General features: G+C 40.8%; 1 protein-coding gene across 2 annotated transcripts in view; it reads right to left on the reverse strand.

Annotated features, from left to right (window-relative positions):
- Positions 1 to 10,231, reverse strand: part of LOC119724931 (adenylyl cyclase-associated protein 1-like) — a 28,006-nt gene extending 17,775 nt beyond the window's left edge. Inside the window, exons 1-3 of one of the 2 annotated variants that reach the window (XM_038196253.1) lie at positions 10,212 to 10,231; positions 898 to 1,056; positions 103 to 203 (exon numbers count right to left, since the gene is read on the reverse strand). In XM_038196253.1, coding sequence (XP_038052181.1) covers positions 103 to 203; positions 898 to 1,039 — 243 coding nt within the window. In that variant the 5' untranslated portion in view covers positions 1,040 to 1,056; positions 10,212 to 10,231. Of the gene's footprint in view, positions 1 to 102; positions 204 to 897; positions 1,057 to 5,419; positions 5,535 to 10,211 lie in introns of those variants that run through there. The other variant, XM_038196252.1, reaches the window with a different exon arrangement.
- Positions 10,232 to 13,279: the final 3,048 nt, after the last annotated feature.

Genomic DNA, 13,279 nt, shown 5'->3' on the forward strand with positions numbered 1-13,279 from the left:
AGCAAAAGTTGAAGTGGTCAGCTTAAACATCTTTAGTAGGGTCACCCAAACATTGCCCACAAAACAATGGGTAGGGTAAATGAAGAATAGGACAAGACTTACATGGTCGTAGACAACGCCTCCGATCTCTTGGGACAGGTTAAGGTACTTGGCAACGTGTTCTGAGATGAAGTCATCAAAGGCACTCACAAAGGGAGGCGTGTCTGCAATATGTTAATCATGTCACATAATCATGCCATTGGTCAAGCTCATGAAGTCATTCATATTCACGAACAAGACAAATAAATTAAGGTAGGTCATCACAAGTCATCACAAGTCAATAAGATTCTCTAGTCATAAGATTTTCGAAATGAAATGAGGCAAAAACATTATTTTGTCATGTCACATGTACATCTCCTGTTACTTGTGATTGACTTGTGATTGACTTGTGACTGAATTCTGATTGGATTCTGATTGACTGTGATTGACTTGCGATTCACTAGTGACTGAATTCTGATTGACTTGTGATTGACTTGTGATTGACTTGAGATCGACTTCTGCTTGACTCGTGATTGACTCGTGATTGACTTGTGAATGACTAGAAAATATATCTGGTTAGTGCAGTAAACATTCCTTGTTATCACATCTAAACCTCCCAAGGAATGCTTATAAAAATACTAATTTGCCATTTATGGAGGTTTTAGTACAGTTCCACCAGCGACCTCACTTGTGATCAGTAATGTCCAGGAGCTAATCTTGAGGTACTCATTCCCTAGTACTAAAAAATACTTGGACAGAATTCTGCTTTTGCTACCCTGACATGTTGGAACACTGACCAATGAAAGCAGGGTGTTTGGCTCATGAATAAGTATGAGGTGTAATCAAATGAATTATTCATGATGTTTCCCCCCTACTCACCGCCACTGGCTCTTCTGGCCACGCCTTGCAAGACAATGATGGCATCGTTCAGTTTCTTGGCAGTGACCTCATCGATCTTGTCTGCCTCAGACTTCAGGTTGCCGCTGAGCGTAGCGAGCTGCGAAACAAGAGCGTCGGCCATGCTGGATTGGAATCACTCTGAAACGAGACGTAAACGATAATCAAGGGAGTCATGGTGGCACAGCCGTTCATACTGTACTTTCCTCGCCTCCCACATAGGTTTATAACCGAGTTTTCGATTATGCTAGGTTCACACATTCCCAAATTAGTTATGAATAAAACAAGAATAAACCAAGAATTGAAATTGGTTCTGCCTATCACCCTGACAATTTGGAACATGTTCAATTTGTCGAGGCGCTTCCCGATCTTTAACGATCTTTCACCGAACAAACAGAATCATCCCGAGGCAGACAAGAACCATCCCCGATTTACACAAGAATTGCTATTCGTGGCGATTCGGCTTAAAAATCGGGATGTGTGAACATAGCATTACTACATGATTCTGTGGGTTAAATTTTCTCCAGCATGTATCTCTGTACACTCACGAGGCCCCCCTTCAATGGAGGAACCATTATACACCCCATTGTATAAAGAAACTGCACTGTGATGGATTAAGCCCGGTTCATACTTCACGCGAAAGCTTGTGCAAAGCGAAATTCATGTCGTCAACAATGGTGGACGCGCTTCGAATGTATTGTTGACGTCACGAATTTCACTTCGCTTTCGCTTTCGCCTGAAGTATAAACCGGGCTTTACCTGCACAGCCACAATGCTTTGGCCATTGAAGGGGGCCTTCGTGATAGAATTGATAGCGTGCTCAGATTGACCTACATGTATATGTACACCACCAAAGTCATGATATCCCTTAGAGGTCAACTCGGCGCATCCCTTAGTTCATCACCACAGCACCTACTCACTTGAACACTGTTTCGCCATGGTGGTTGTAATAAAACCAAGTTTTATAATCGGCTGAATCTCTTTTTAGGGAAGAGAAAATAACCACATTTGTGGTTTTCACAAGCCTAGTGTGGCAACACTTTACCATTTTCAGGAACTTATTTGAGAAAATGTAGATGAATTTAGAATGTAAATTTGCAGTCTGGGAACATCCAGGAAGTCAGCCAGACCTGGGAGGGATGTGACGTCACAATTTGGCAATGTTTTTATCTTGGGTATTCCTCCTCTTTTAAAAATGGGGTGGGTGGGGGGGGGGGGGGGTAATGCTTCACTCTCGACAGGTTTCTTCGGGCAAGTGAGCTATATCTACAATATAGCATCCTTCATTTCATTACTACATGTACATGTGGAAACATGTACATATACATGTATGTACACCACAGATATCACCATTTGTATACATGCACAATTACCTCAAATAAAAAAGTGCATATAAAACTACACATAAACTTACATACATAGTAAAGAACATAAATATGGGCAATTCCACGGTTACTCACACTACATTTTTGTAACGTGGGTAACCGATTTTGTGCGTTTTGTTTATCATACATAACACATTTTTCTGGATGTCATCTTTGGTGCTTAGGTAGGTCTAGGTCTACTCTATCTACCATGGGGACAACAGTTATTAAACCTTTTAGGTAAGGTAATTACAGCCCAAGGAAACTAAAAAGTACATCAAAAATGTAACGTGAGTAACCGTGGAATTGCCCATATGCACATTTTGTCGTACTTTCTAAAACCCCATTCATGAATTCACACATGTCCATGACTATTCAAACATTCAGGTAGGTGCACTACTGTAACACCTCTACCAGATGTCACACTAATTCACTGTCCTGTGTTTTCTTTTATTCTGTTAGCTTTTGTTTCTCTTAAAGGGAATGTACAACATTTGCTTTTGCTGCAATTTTCAGAAATAAATGGATTTGGAGGATTAGTATGTTATAGAACTGACTTGTTTCACGTTTTGGGTTCGTAGATGCTGGAAAAACCAAGAAAACCAATCATATTATTGTAGTCTGGTTCCCTGACCCCACTTAAGATAAAACGGACAAATTAATAGACTTTGGGGAATTGTAAGATCAGAGAATCAGTCTAGCAGGGTTTAAGTCTTCACATGTGTGTAATCAATTGCAAAGAAAATGCAGACGAACTAAATATAAAAAAGTAGGAGCACTTTTTGAAAAAGGGCAATTTTCTCCAACGCTGGTCGGCCGACCAGCGTTGGAAAAATAAAGTTTTTCTTGAAAACGTTAGCACACCAGGAGCCACAACTTTACAGGATGCTTTAGACTGTCATTCCCTAACAATCCAGTAAGATATTTCGTGATAATGTGATCATTTCGTTTTTTGATGTTTGCAAATGTTGTATCTTCCCTTTAAAGGAAATAGGGGGCCTATACATCATTTGCTTTTGTGAGTTTCGGAAATGGATTGATTTGGGGGTTAGTATTTTACAGCAAATACTGTTACACTGACCTGTTTAAAGTTTTGTATTCATAGATGCTGGGAAAACCAAGCAAAAAATGCTGTCTTAAAACCAAGACTGAGACCATCTATGAATTCAATGCAGAACATTTTGCAGTGCTAGCCTGCAATCCATACAGCCATTTCATGATCTCTCAGCTATGCACACAAGGTTGCAATGGACGACAGCTGCACAGCAGGTTTATTTTGACTGACTGCCATGCATGCTATATATGGCAAGTCACGGGTTGGCATTCGTCACACACTGAGTATAAACATTGAGAATTCTGGTAAATACAGCTAAGTATTGAGCTAGATGTGACTGCATCGGTCTGTGTGACCATGATTGAAGATATTAAGATTTGTTTCATTTCCTTTAATTGTATACATGTGTATTTAATAAAAAAATGGATGTGTATATGATTTTTATGTGCGCACACTTTGTTTTTTTTGCAGAATCGATTTAAAGATAAGAATCAGAAGTGATTTTTGGGGTAGAATTATGATGTCTCACAAATTTTCTTTATTACTGTAACTGAATAATATAATAATAATAAAAATATGAAAAAAAAACAAAAAAAACATGCTTAGCGTCCCCGCCCGCTTCCTTTTTGGAGGCCCCCTCCTTTTTTTCTCTTTTATTTTTTAAACACCCATCATTTTGGCCTCTTTGTCTGTTGCATCTAGCCGATATAAAGCTGGTATGTCATTTCCTGAGTCCAAGTGGCAGCCATTTAAAACAAAAGTTGGCAGCCATTTTGAAAAATAGCCGGGTCGGGCGGCCATTTTGGAAGAAGAAAAAAAAAAGGCCTCCTTCCTTTTTTCAAAAAGGCAGGACGCTTAACACTTTTTTTTTTATTTGGCCTAAATATAATGTATACCAAAACTAAATTATTTGTATAATACTGAGCATGATGGGATGTATTTTCAATTTAATGACCCCTGAGATTTACCAAGTGACCTCATAGATGGAAGCCTTTGTAAAACGCCTGGTGAAAGTTCCCATTTGTCGTTAAAGTTTTACAACTCGACTGTTCATGACCCTCCGTAAAGTATGCAAAACCAACTGAGCGAAAGGGACATTATGGGGGAAAAACGAAGAAAATGATGACAAAACACAACATGAAAATGAAGATGGAGACAGCAGGGTGTGTCAGCTCATGTGTGATGCTAAGTGAATGCACAATACTGCATTGATTCCCACGGTATCAATCTGACCGTGAACCGGTCCCTGATTGTTTTCAGTATTGTTCCAGTACGGCACTGAACATGCGCAGTGACTGTTTTTTTGGGACTTCGAAATTGTTACCATGACGAACCTTCGTCTGGTACCATACTAACATTGTTGTTGTGACTTTGTGTTTTATATAATCAGGCCTACAATTTTCGACTTAATTTTCCAAAAAACAAAATCCTCCAGAGCCACAAATCAGAAAAAGAAGCTGAAAAAGAAGATGAAATACTCTGCAATTAAATAAAGATTCGATTTAAAACAATAGGCCTAACACAGAAGAACATTTTTATCTTTCGGGACACAAAAAATAAAGTTTCAAAAACATCAGTCACCCTGGGACTTGAACTCAAGCGGTGTTGCTTGCTAGGCGGGTGGGCTATCCAATGGACAGTACGAGATATGGTGTAGGCCTACTACTCGTATACATTACACATGCATTTTTTATCATATTTTCTCCATGATTTATGATGGTGGTCAGTCTTTGCAATCTGGGACTGCGAAACATCTCCAATTTTGTTAGAAAATGCTTTGAAAATGCACTCGACTATCCATAGACTTTGTACACAACCAAACAAGTGGCGTCTCGATACTAAATTCTTTCCAAGGACACTTTACCAAAAGTTTATTATAACTTTGTGGTCGCCATCATCAACTACAACAAACGTTTGCACAAAATGTCTCGCAAAGAGAAGTGCACGAAACTTGACCAATTTTTACTCGTGAAAAAAGACGTCTAAACACAATATGCACACAAATAAATAAATGACCAGATTAATTAACTTTATCTGAGCACATCTCTACAAGAAAAGGAAGATAAAGGACTGAATTTCCACCTACCTTTGAGATTTCTGAAGAGGAATTTCGACTCGTCTATGAAATGGGAGTGGTGGCAAACCCGGAAGAGAGGTCGGATCGTAGAAACTCAACCACAACCTCGAACTCAGAGACACAAAAGACGGAAACTTCCCATTAAAGTGTGCACAAAGCAGCACCTCCTCGTTCCACACGTAGGCCTATGCAGCGTGCATAGACTTGCATCAGTTCTCCCATAAGAAATGTCCCACAGTACATTTAGTTCTACTTCAATTTCTTCATAGACTGGTGTTCGAAGTCCGAAGGATAATAGAGGGACTGGGAACTAGTTTAATGGAACTTTAGTTGTAAAAAATCATAACTTTTACTTTTAGTATCGAATTAATCTGAGCCGAACCGAACGAAGTCATGTATTAGTTGCTTGGAGGAGGACACACAGAAAATATTAAAAAGCACATATCTTTTTCCGTACTTCCATTCAGTTAAAAAAGTGGAACAGAAGCTAGCAGCTGAATTTTAAAAAAATGTTCCCTAAATGAATAAATACATTAATGCCTTCTTTTTCTAGTTTGAGACGCATGTCATATCACTCAAGCCACGCCCACAATCACACCACCCTATATAGCACAACAAGTTTTAACGAACTGTTAAAAACGAGACAAGAAACACACTTGCACTTTTGTTTTTTAAGAACATACCCCCTCGGAAGTCCCATTGCGATTTCATTGCACTCTCGTTCAGAGGTGAGAACTTTTTTGTTGCCGGAGCTTAGCGGGTCTGCACGCAAGCCGCATGGGGGCCCACGACACGATACGCCCGTGCAGTCTCATGGGCGCTCGCTACTTGTACCTTTCGTGTGACCCGCTCGTTCCACGGAGATTGGACGTGTGGGAGCGAATGTTATTTATTGAAAGAAATATACATCGAATATTGTGTGTTTCTGCATGTTTTACGTGTTTCGTGCAAAATTTATGCAGGTCATTACGGGAGTGAAGGTTGATGCAACAGATTAACCCACAGGACCTTGTTGATTTATCCAACAAAATGAGTTTTGGTATCCAATAACATTGCTACGTGGGCAACCAAACATTTTAATATCGAGGACATTTAGCAATATTCCAGCTTATGCGCAAGGCCATTAATATGACATCTCAAAATCTTAACTAATATCTGCTGATGGTACAGAAACTGCATGTATAGTACCCGCTGATCTATATGTATTTTGTATTTATCTATTTAATTATTTATTTATTTATTGTACACTTTTAGATCAGTGGCATACGGTTTCGCTCGTACCCCCGCCCTGCAAACAGGTTGCAGGGGGGGGGGGGGGGGGGACGAGCGAATGGTATAGTGCCCCCGAAACTATGACTCCCAGGATGCACCGCGATCTACCTTCGCGGGGGAGGCAGCTTCGTCACTAGAATTTACGAAGAAACCAGAAATTTCAGTCAACTTTTTGAAAACCAAAACTAACCATGTGTCGTAATACCGCACGCCATAGCGGTAATTTATGAACGAATCAAATTGTCTCAATGGGCTAGTAAAATGAATGATTTATTTATTTGGGTACGAAGCAATCATTGTTCTTCCCCCCAAAAGTGCAAACATTAAGTCAAGGATGTTTTTGCAACATTGTGTTTTCAAGGGCCATTGCCCTCTTTTAAGACCAGCTGAAACATATGTTTATGTTAGTGTGAGTTTTCTTTGCGGCCTATCAACCAAATTCCGATGACGTTGCAACACTACCCAGGCTTAGGACACCTCATGCCGGAGATGAGAACGCACCCAACAGTGGCAGGTTCTACAGGAAAGGGGAGGGGGTCACCCCCCCCCCCCTTTGGGTCGCAAAAAGAGGAAAATCGTGCAGAAAAAAGTAGCAAATGTCCCCTCAACTGACAGCACACCGCCCCACCCCTTAAGCCAAACGTGGATCCACCACTGTGTGCGGCGTTGTCAATTGTCGAAAGTTGATGCTCCGTCCTTGAAGCATAGCGCCATCGCGCGGTGACAACCACCCTTTGTTCATTGAATGGAAGCAAAAGAATTGCACAATATACTGCTGAGCTGCATCAACAGCGCAAGCGCAGTTCTTAATCCTGGATTCAAATGAAATCCCAAGGTTGTATCAAACCACGATCACTCATGCATCGCTGAGTGTTCCTTGAGGAGCAAACTATGAATTGTTTGAACAAGCCCCCCCCCCCCCACCTAAAACAAACAACAAAATATGATAACGCAACTATTGAAGAAGTCCTGATGAATATTGAATCCACCAATGTTAAAGGCTCGGTTCACTTTGGAAAAAAAGTTTCATAAACCCTTTTGCACTAGGGTGGGTCAAGAAAACGGGTCGTTGATGTGAACAGGTTGAACAGCAACTGGTACGAATGTTTGGGCTAAGCTAGGTGAGACTTATGTCAGTCGAAGTAGCGACAGAGTCGGTCAGTCAGTCAGTCCATGGAGGTACTGGAATTCAGTCGTCAGTCAGTCAGTGGGCTGACCCTCTCTAAGCTTATATTTAGTTATAGACCAACAGAAACACACTTGACTAAATTTATAAGCTATAGAAGAACTCAAATTCACTCTCCAGCAATCTTCGAGGGGCGCGTGGAGTCACCCCACAATGCCGGGAAGCCGACCGTGCGACGGCTGATGATCAGGCCGGTGATTTACGGCGCATCTCGGCGCAAGCAGACAATAGTCAGGGTCCAGGATGGTGGTGGTTGTAAATTCACACCTTATGAGGTGGTTTGGTTAATGTAGCCTGTCAGAACTTAGAATTGCGCATCAGCTGTTGGACCACAGATAAACCAGACCTGTTTTCATGTTGCTTGCGATGTTACTCTAAAAGTGACATGTGTGGCTCCAATGCTATAGGAATTTGTTCGAAGTAAATACGGATATCTCTTTGAAAGCTTGTGCGAAACATCAGGCCCTTATAGCTCGTCTATGCCAACTTCCCTCTTTGAAGGCTTGGTTAACCTTAAGTGAGAAAACCTGTAAGTTTTCGCACAAACTTGCAGTTTGTATGTTGTATCAGTGTTAGTTGAAACCAGTGTCAAAACTAGGACCATATATGACTTGAAATTGGGAGTTAAAGACTTAACACCGAGCTCTGTAGTTAATTTAATCGTGGTTATGTGTCGGCATGTCACAGGCCTACATGCCTCAACTATACGGTAGAAATCATTTGTCCGTTCTGGCAAAGTCCATCTGCCTGTAGTCAGTTTCGAATCGTCTACTGGAACGGTCCGGATGAATGCACCAAGAACCTAGATGGGGAGGCGCATAATGGGACACGCCCTTTCGTGCTTGGTATACCTGTACTCCAAGTCAGAATTTGGAGAACTCCAAATGTTCTTTTTATAAGTAACTGGTGCAGGCCATCTTAAATAATGTCAGAATGAATCGAGCCTTATAGACCTAAACGGAAACTTAAGGCTTTCTAGATAATAATTGACTATGGTAAAGTAACATGTGAACCGCGCAGAGCTTGGAGGTTTCCTTTCCAGCACCTATATCTGTAGACTTTAGATTCCTTCCTGCATAAAATCCCATGGATACGCTGTATGGTTCCAGTCCTGGGCTTCAATAGACCTTATGCTTAGCGGCCATCTTAGAGGTCATCTTTTGTTTTTGTAATTCAGTAACAATGTTCACTCATGCATATCGCTCAGCAAAACAAAGGCATTGCCCTCTAAGATGTCTGCTACGGATAAGGTCTATTCATACGTGTTCAGTTTTCGTACTCAGAAAAATTGTCACAACGAACTTTTACCACAATTTTCGAAGGGAATTGAAAGTGTCTAGACTCACAAAACGGGCTTGTACTCCCCAAGGTTTGGTTTCTGTGGTAAGACCAAGCATGCAAACCTTGTTCTGTCAAGTCCAGCCATCCCATACTTGCCAGATACTTGCGGTTTGCGACCCCCACTAGTTAATGCGGTTATGCCAAATATCCACAAGACAGTTATAATCCCAAACCGCAAAAGTATAAACAGACTGCGTGCACGTATGCTACCTGGAACCACCTGAGAACTATCTTAAATCAGGTGTTTTACAAGAAATCGTGTGAAAGGTGAGAAAAAAACTCGGGTTAATGTCCTGTTAATCGCTCTTTTTGTAGTACAATTTACTCAAAATTTCAGCTCGTGTCACGGTTGATTTGGGCGAATAAAGCTTTCACGAACCGCCACGTGGATGCTGATGGTGGATAGGGCGTTGGCCTGAACTTAAAAAGTTCAAGACTTTACTTTGAAACGTGCCACGTAAGGTTGGATGAAAGCAAGTCCACAAAAGCACTGCATTTTGTTTTTCACAAGTGCACCAAGGACGTGAATTTAGGCAGTGGACAGCCGGGGTGGCCAACCACACCCCATGCATTTTGTCTGAAGGAGATAAGGTGCGACAATGCAATGTACTGCAAATCTAGGTTCCTGGCTTCACCTAATGTTAGAGGGTATCTCTATGGCAGCCATTTTGAAAATTGCTTGTTATTCTACCTATATATTTTCAAAGGACAAATCTGCGATGGCCCTATATAGCCAAATATCTTTCTTATTACTCTGACTTGGTGCCAAAATGCCATGCTTGTATCATCAAAGGCACTATTCCCCCAAAATATTTCCCCATCTGCCTCACTATAGTATAAGTAAAATCAAAAAGTTCGTTCTTGATCTTTTAGGAATGGACCATGAAGAGTGGATGGCGGCTCTGTCACTCAGCAGAAACTCATTGTAGTGCTAAGAAAGTTTCTCTTGATTTGTGAGATGTTTGCCATATCTCCACCCGAAAAATAATGTCAGAAACTCACAAATTTTAGAGCAATCGATGCGAGTGGAATTTCATTTAGTCGTGTGAATTCGTGGAGAACTCCGTGGCTACCTGTTGGTAAACACCGTGACGTGTTGAAAGATGTGAAGTTTGGTTCCAGTTAAGGGCACGGCAAACAGGTTACAAAACGTCGAGTTTGCTTGGACTGAAGAGGTCCATCAGTAGTCGTGCATACCGCGCCAGGCTAGTGGTTGCGTGTGTTCATCAGATTAATCGTCGTCAGTTAGCTAAGTTTTTGTGTGTGTGACTGACGGTTGGGTGGTCAAGTATTAAGTCTGGTATTTAAGAAGTGCTTCTGGTTTTAAAAGGAACGACATGGAATGTATGCATGTCCGTTGTCGAGGAAAAATTCCCAATTGCGCATACCTCCTTTTCCGTGGTTGTACCTTCCCAAATAATGAAACTGGTTCCTTGATCCAATTGTGGTTGGAAGAAAGTTGCCTCTATTATTTACGCCACCCGTTTACTAACCATTCAGTGGAACTGTTGTCATTGTTAAAGATCCCACATTAAAGCGGCGATATGTGTCTCTTGGATAATCTGCTATAAAACATCAAGGACCGGGGATTTATAAGTTTCAAGAGTGGGCGCCGCGGTTGCTTTTGGGCCGGCGTCGCCTGGCGTCGCCTGGCGTCATACGGCGGAACTCCTCGGTGCGCGATTCGTGGTTGATTGTGCACAGATTTTTCTTCTGACACTGCAAACAGCTTCCGTTGGTACTGGGTACCGAAATGATTTGAAGGATTAAAGACAATCAAAATGCCGTCAAATCCTCAAACAACACTTTCCTACTCTCGCCAGTGGGTTAAGAAAACTTACAGGGGCGTTTCAAGAGTTAGCAAACATCATTTTTATTCATCCAAAGTTGGGCGGGAAAGAGGTATGCCCCTACTTGTCATTAAAATGCATGTGATTTGGATGCTTGAGAAGGGACACTAAAAAGAACAAACAGAGGCATGGACACATTACTTCTTTTTTTATTCTGTACACTGATCGCTCAGGAAGAATTTAATGTCGGTTTTCTCGAATCACGTAGAAAGGCACCGATTCAGTACAAAATAGTAAGGGTCATGTATTATAATCTGCACCACTACGTATCTGTAATAAAGTATCGCTTATTTATGATTACGGTAGGGGTTCTATAGTAAAGTTCTCCAAGCGGAACTCAAGGAAAACAACAATGTACCTAAATGTAAGCCCCTTTAATAACAAGTGTGCGCATTGTGTTCAGGAATGAGCTTTAATGAATAACAAAGAAATAATGTACACCTCAGGTGGTTTTTGGAGGGCTCGTTAAAGGGGCTTTACTTTACGGTTGACTTTTTTTTTCTGTGTAAAAATCAAACGGTTGTGTACTATATGAACCTTGCAATCTGTTGTGTAACACAACTTGTGTAAAATATTACACAACTTCTTGTTCATTTTTTTACACAGCTGGTTGCTAGGTTCATATAGTACACAACCGAAATAACAGTGCAAAACACAACCATCACAACCTGCAAAAGCTTCACGGAGAGAAATTACGCGTCCACAACACGTTTCTCACCTGCAATTAACAACAACCTTTCAGACGGCCGACTTTGGTCTATGCCGACTCGTCCCTCATGGGAGGCATTGTTATATACTGAGCCAAAAGTTGCTGACAAGATGACAAACAGGGACAATTTATGGAGCTGATTAACTGCAACCCATGAGTTTGTCAAGAAAATGAATTCCTGCACTCGCGGCGTGGAAATTTACGTCCCACATGAGTGGTGCCGAAAAACAACACTTTTCACATAAAGTTTGGTTCGGCATGTTTCCATGCTGAGTAAACAATCAGAACCACTGGAAGCGGAAAACCAGTTTCAAAGTTTCCCCAAAACAGTGAAACTTGTACAATTTGCAGAATTTTGAAACCTCCGTGTACAAAGGACCGATGTATTAGTACATGTGTATATTTTGGTGTCTCCATCATCAATAGGCCAACGCTTACTACTCGCTACATGTTAAACTGAGGCGATCCCTTCATAATGTCTGACCAATTAATCATAATTCATCTAATACCGTAGTCCGTAAATATTAATAATACAACATATAATTTAATTAAAATATTCAATATTATTGTCGCTTTCCCCTTTAAAAGGTATGTATATCTACGAGTCCATGCTTCTTTCTTTTTTTAAATTTTTTTTTTTAATTTCTTTTTACAATGGACTTCTACTTTTCTTACGAGCTCTTTGGCTGTAGTTTACGAATTTCACTGAATGAATTGATCTAGTCTACTAGTTTTTTTTTACCCTTACGTAATAATCTCTAGTTCACTAAAACTACAGCGAATCACCAAAGCATGAAACAAACCAAATTCTTGAAAAACTATCACCTAGTAAAGAGCAACAGTTTTGGCTGTTTTGGGTGATAATGAAGCAAGATAATTGTTTCGTTTACAGGCTTAGGCAAAGTCTCGCTACCGAATCCCTTTTGTGAACAACAATCTCGAAGCGTTCCAAGTCTTAACAGTTCCCTCAAAAACACTGTCAAAATCCACGTTAGTTTCATTGGAACTATTTTGTTACATGCGTAATTCATGTACAAGCACAGGTAGTCAAGTGTAATACCAGTGCGCCAATCAGCAATGATCATTCATAACCATCAGAGCATTTTGACCAGTGAGCGCTCACCTTCTACAAGAGGCGCGCGCGTGACTTTTCACTGTCGCTCACAAAACGGATTCAGAAACCAGACTTTTAGAATCTACAACAGTTCTCTTTCTACTCTACAGTCGTGGAAGAACAGTATATATATTATATAAAAATGTACAGTGGCTTCTAAAAAGTACAAAATAAAAAAGGATCATTTTGGAAGCAGAGAGAGTTCTAGCTAAGTTATAATTACTGCAAAGAAAGATTCGGTGATATTGTGCTATTAAACAGGCGCGCGTACGTGTGGATGTCGGTTGACTGAGCAAGTCTAATAAGGCCTCTTTTTTAAATCACGGTTTTGTCTCCGGCTCCGGCTTTCTATATGATTTGAGGTCTCTCACATTTGGGTGACCCAGCTCAGTATGAG

This window comes from Patiria miniata, unplaced genomic scaffold (assembly GCF_015706575.1).
Source record: "Patiria miniata isolate m_02_andy unplaced genomic scaffold, ASM1570657v1 HiC_scaffold_18, whole genome shotgun sequence".
Classification (NCBI taxonomy): domain Eukaryota; kingdom Metazoa; phylum Echinodermata; class Asteroidea; order Valvatida; family Asterinidae; genus Patiria; species Patiria miniata.